Source organism: Aquarana catesbeiana, linkage group LG04, assembly GCF_042186555.1.
Source record: "Aquarana catesbeiana isolate 2022-GZ linkage group LG04, ASM4218655v1, whole genome shotgun sequence".
Lineage (NCBI taxonomy): Eukaryota > Metazoa > Chordata > Amphibia > Anura > Ranidae > Aquarana > Aquarana catesbeiana.
The window spans coordinates 1356501-1362500 of NC_133327.1; the positions used below are offsets into that span (position 1 = coordinate 1356501).

Sequence of the window (6000 nt, forward strand, 5' to 3'; positions counted from 1 at the left end):
CAGCTTCCTGGCTGAGGGAAGAAGGATTTCATCCAAGATTTTACCATACATGGCCCCATCCATTGGTCTCTCAATGCGTCAAAGTCGGCCTGTACCTTTAGCAGAGAAACAGCCTCAAAGCATATTTCCACCTCTGTGCTCGACTGTAGGGATGGTTTTCTTAGGGTCATAGTCAGGATTTTTCTTCCTCCAAACACGGCAAGTCAAGTTAACGCCAAAGAGCTCAATTTTGGTCTCATCTGACCACAGCACTTTCAACCAATCTTTCTCCGAATCATTTAGATGTTCATTGGCAAACTTTAGACGGGCCTTTACATGTGCCTTCTTGAGCAAGGGGACCTTGCGGGCTCTGCAGCATTTCAATCCACAGTGGCATATTGTGTTATCAATGGTTTGTTTGGTGACCGTGACCCCAACTGCCTTGAGATCATTCACAAGCTCCTCCCGTGTAGTTATGGGCCGATTCCTTTTTCTCATAATTACCCTTACCCCTTGAGGCAAAATCTTGCAAGGAGCTCCGGACGGAAGGCGATTGATGGTTATTTTGTATTTTTTCCATTTGCGAATAATCAAACAGTTGTCTCTTTCTCATCAAGCTTCTTGCTAATGGTCTTGTAGCCCATTCCAGCCTTGTGCAAGTCTACAATCTTGTCCCCGACATCCTTTGACAGCTCTTTGGTCTTGGCCATGATGGTGAGGTTTGAATTGAAGAAAGAGATTCAGCGGAAAAGGTGTCTTTTATACACATAACGAGCTGTCGTTAGGAGCACCTTCTTAAATTGACAAGACTAATCTGTGTACCACATGAGCACATACTGTAGCCAGTCTGTGGGAGCCAGAATTACTGTTGGTTGGTAGGGGATCAAATACTTATTTTACTCACTGGATGGCAACTCAATTTATAATATTTGTATCATGTGTTTTTTCTGGATTTTTGGTTGCTATTCTGTCATTTAAAATACACCTATGATAACAATTATAGACCCTTCATTTCTTTTTAAGTGGGCAAACTTACAATATCTGCAGGGGATCAAATAATTATTTTCTCCACTGTAACAACCTTAGACATTACATACTCATTACCTGAACTCACATTACCCCTTTTAACCTTACCACCCACATTACACATGCTGTGTTCACAGCTTACTCGCCCAGCAGCCACACTACACCCCACTGATCACACAGCCTCACCCCACTGTACCTAAATAAATAAACAAACACACCACCTGCCCAATTCAGAAGACCAACAAACAGCCACACTTTCCTAAACTGGAAGCCTACATGACAACAAATAAACTTAAACCCAATAAATGCTTGGGGGGGGGCATTATACAGTGGCACATCCTGCCAGTGATCACTGGACCTTACTGCCCGGTCCCGGCAATGCTTCCACCTACACACTACAACCCACCTTCTGCATATTACTTAGGAATAGTCAGGACGTTGTCTGTATGAAAAACATCGGGAGGGGGCGCGGGACAAACACAATAAAATGAGGGATGCGGGCACAGTGCGTGAGAAAAGACCAAAGAGGACGCTGGGAGCCCGGGTCCTTACCAGATCCAATTTTGATGAGTCCGTTGTGCTGGATGAAGATGGTGTCACAGGTGAGGTTCCCATGGATAATGGGGGGGTCACACGAATGTAGATAACTGTGGGGAAACAGATGGGTCACCTAGGATAAGGATCCATCAGCAGTTCAACGACAATCAAAAGGGGTTCGGTTCTGTTATACTTCAACCATAAAGTAATCCACATCTAGAGCCAGCAACTCCAGAGTCTGAAAGTGGCATGAGCTGCCTTCAAAAGGGGCCCAAAAACCGTAAAACATTGGTTTAGTATGGTGCTGCCTTATCCAGTTTGCTGTCCCCTTTTTTGATTGGCAGGTTCACTGACCAGTAATATATGTGGAAGGGGGCAAGTCCGAGCACCAACATATTAGAGAAAGTTGTGATTTGCATAAAAGCTTCTTGGGCTTTAAGGGCGCTTTTGAAGAAAACTGATGCCACCAGGCTTCTGTATGTGGATTAGCCTCTGAAAATTAACAAACATATTATACATAACACAGGATACCTACAACATGGGGTATCTATAGAGAACAGCCGAAACCTCCTGCTTGTGGCTTGTTGGGTCTGCTTAAAAAAAACTCAAACTGAGCCACACAGAGGGGAGGGGGAGGAGTCACTGCTCTGACCCATTCTCATGTGTGTCTAAAATCATCTTCAGCTATTGAGCTCTGTAAGCCACAAGCTTTACATAGTAAGAAACAAGTAGACAATGTGAACAGGAGCAGAGAATGCTACTTGTTGGCAGCAGACTGCATTAGGCTATCCACTTGATCTAAAAAAAAAAAAAAAAAAAGTAATATTTTAGACCCTAAAATATGTTAAAAAATATGTACATTGCCTTTAAATGCCAAAAAAGGTCAATGATTGGAAGCCTTCTTACAGGATATGTTAACTGCAGATTTTCACACAATATCAGCTGCCACCTCTCACCTGATGTTCTACTAGCATGGCAAGCCTAGTGAACTGTACAGTATACATAAGCAGTAGGGTAGCTGGTGGTACATTTGGTGATCAGTGTTGAGGCGAAGTGGGGTAGACTGTAGCATATCAAGAAATCAGTGCAGGAACAGTAGGGTAGACTGTCGCAGATCCAGGGATCAGCGTACAGGAGCAGTAGGGTAGACCATGGTAGATCCAGGGATCAGCGTACAGGAGCAGTAGGGTAGACCATGGTAGATCCAGGGATCAGTGTACAGGAGTAGTAAGGTAGACCATGGTAGATCCAGGGATCAGTGTACAGGAGCAGTAGGGTAGACCATGGTAGATCCAGGGATCAGTGTACAGGAGCAGTAGGGTAGACCATGGTAGATCCAGGGATCAGTATACAGGAGCAGTAGGGTAGACCATGGTAGATCCAGGGATCAGTATACAGGAGCAGTAGGGTAGACCATGGTAAATCCAAGGGATCAGTGTACAGAAGCAGTAGGGTAGACCATGGTAGACCCAGGGATCAGTGTACAGAAGCAGTAGGGTAGACCATGGTAGATCCAGGGATCAGTGTACAGGAGCAGTAGGGTAGACCATGGTAAATCCAAGGGATCAGTGTACAGGAGCAGTAGGGTAGACCATGGTAAATCCAAGGGATCAGTGTACAGGAGCAGTAGGGTAGATGGTGGTAGATCCGGGGATCAGTGCAGAGGAACTGTAAAGTAGACTGTGGTAGATAATGAAGATGATGATAGATCCTGCGATCAGTGTACAGGAGCAATAGGGTACACACTGGTAGATCCGGCATCATGATACAGGAGCAGTAGGGTAGATGGTCGTAGACCCAGGGATCAGTGTTATTGGAGCAATAGGGTACACATTGGTAGATCAGGGATCAGTGAACAAGAACAGTAGGGTAGGCATAGGTAGATCTGGTGATCAGTGTATAGAAACAGTAGGGTTGATGGCGATAGATTTGGAGATCAGTGGTGAGGAACAGCAGGGTAGACAGTGGCAGACCCAGAGTTCAGAGTACATGAGCAGTAGGGTACACAGTGGCAAGTCCGTGATCATTGTACAGGAGCAGTAAAGTAGATGTGGTAGATATGCAAACCAGTGTAGAGCAGGGATATGCAATTAGCGGACCTCCAGCTGTTGCAGAACTACAAGTCCCATGAGGCATAGCAAGACTGACAGCCACAAACATAACACCCAGAGGCATGATGAGACTTGTAGTTTTGCAACAGCTGGAGGCCCTCTAATTGCATATCCCTGGTGTAGAGGAACAGTAGGGTAGGCTGTGATAGATCAGGGCACAGAAGCAGTAATGTAGAAGATGGAAGATCAGGGATCAGTGTACAGGAGCAGTAGGGTAGACCATGGAAGATCCAGGGATCAGTGTACAGGATCAGTAGGGTAGACCATGGTAGATCCAGGGATCAGTGTACAGGACAGTTGAAGTAGGGTAGACTGTGGCAGATGACAGAAGAGGAGCAGTAGTAGCAAGACTGACAGCCACAAACATAACACCCAGAGACATGATGAGACTTGTAGTTTTGCAACAGCTGGAGGTCCGCTAATTGCATATCCCTGGTGTAGAGGAACCTTAGGGTAGGCTGTGATAGATCAGGGCACAGAAGCAGTAATGTAGAAGATGGAAGATCCTGGGATCAATGTACAGGAGCGGTAGGGTACACATTGGAAGATCAGGGATCAGTGTACAAGAGCAGTAGGGCACACACTGGTAGATCAGTGTACAGAAGCAGTAGGGTACACATTGGAAGATCAGGGATCAGTGTACAGGAGCAGTAGGGCACACACTGGTAGATCAGTGTACAGAAGCAGTAGGGTACACATTGGAAGATCAGGGATCAGTGTACAGGAGCAGTAGGGCACACACTGGTAGATCAGTGTACAGAAGCAGTAGGGTACACATTGGAAGATCAGGGATCAGTGTACAGGAGCAGTAGGGCACACACTGGTAGATCAGTGTACAGAAGCAGTAGGGTACACATTGGAAGATCAGGGATCAGTGTACAGGAGCAGTAGGGTAGATGATGGTACGACTGTAAATAGTACATTACACAGATTGTACATCCATACCATTGCCACCAATGGGGCCACTGCAGCCTTCCACTTGTCATTACTAGACATTGGTGAGGTACTTACCTAAGCGCAGATAAGATCTGGGTGCACCATCTCTTCCACGCCTGCAACAAACAAACACACCACATTATGTACAGAAGCAGCAAAATGTATTAGCTCTAGGGATGCAGTGTACAGTAGGCTTTGGGTGAATGATATATTAAAAAATAGGAATAGGCCAGGGTGCCACAAAGGGAGGAGACCAGGGAGGTGGAGTGAAGACAGAGTACTAAGATTAAAGGAGAAAGGCCGCGACAGAGTTCAGAGGGTATATGAGAGAGAGAGAGAGCAGAGGTTAGAGGGGAAATGCGGGAGAGAGTGTGCCGAGGTTAGAAAACAGAGGCAGCCAGTCAGTGCAGAGGTTAGAGAAAGGGGGCGGGGACAGAGTGCAGAGGTTAGAGACAGGAAACGGGGACAGAGTGCAGAGGTTAGAGACAGGAAGCGGGGACAGAGTGCAGAGGTTAGAGACAGGAAGCGGGGACAGAGTGCAGAGGTTAGAGACAGGAAGCGGGGACAGAGTGCAGAGGTTAGAGACAGGAAGCGGGGGACAGAGTGCAGAGGTTAGAGAAGGACAAAAATGGTGTGTACCCTGGAGATGAGAAACAAGGACAGCAATATGTAAAGGAGACAGGAGGGAACGGAATGTCATCTAGAGCAGTTGTGGCCTGTAGTAGAAGTATTGGACAGGATGGAGCGTATAGAGACAACAGACCATGGTACACGATGGAGAGAAGATTGAGGAGCTACAGAAATATTGGACAGAATGAAGTGCGTGGAGACAACAGGCAGGGTATTCAACATGACAGAAATCAGGGTGTTGTCTGTAGGACAAGTATTGCACAGCATGGATGGGGGGGGGGGCGAGCAGAGATGGGACATGTGTAGAAGACATGGTTGGGGTGTAACACATGGAAATATTGGACAGGATGGAGTGTGAAGACAAAACAGGTAGAGATGGGACATGACGTAGAGGAGATGGTTGGTAGGTCAAGTTTTGGACAAGACAGTGCGTGTATAGGAGACTGGCAGAGATGGGACATAACAGAGAAGATTGGGGTGGATTCTGTTAAAGTATTGGACAAGATGGAGTGTGTAGTGGAGACAGGCAGAAACATAAATGTACTGGGGAGGTGGTGACCAGACAAGATGCAGAAGAAATAGTTGAGTGTACTAGAATGACCCCTGTGGGGACAGTGCATCGAGAATAATCATCCAGTTACCTTTTCATTCATTGTCTTGTGATTCTTCTTGGTCTTCTTGAGGAACTGTTTGAGGCTTCCAGAAGACATATACTCAGTAATAAATATAACCTGCAGGGAAACATCTCATCAGCACCATGGAAGACACGAGATATACACAG

General features: G+C 46.2%; 1 protein-coding gene across 2 annotated transcripts in view; it reads right to left on the reverse strand.

Annotated features, from left to right (window-relative positions):
• Positions 1-6000, reverse strand: part of NRBP1 (nuclear receptor binding protein 1) — a gene marked incomplete at its 5' end in the record, with an annotated part of 30080 nt that overhangs the window by 23424 nt on the left and 656 nt on the right. For both annotated transcript variants that reach the window (XM_073624727.1, XM_073624726.1), the window contains 3 exon segments: positions 1558-1652; positions 4665-4705; positions 5861-5950. In XM_073624727.1, the coding sequence (XP_073480828.1) occupies positions 1558-1652; positions 4665-4705; positions 5861-5950 (226 nt within the window).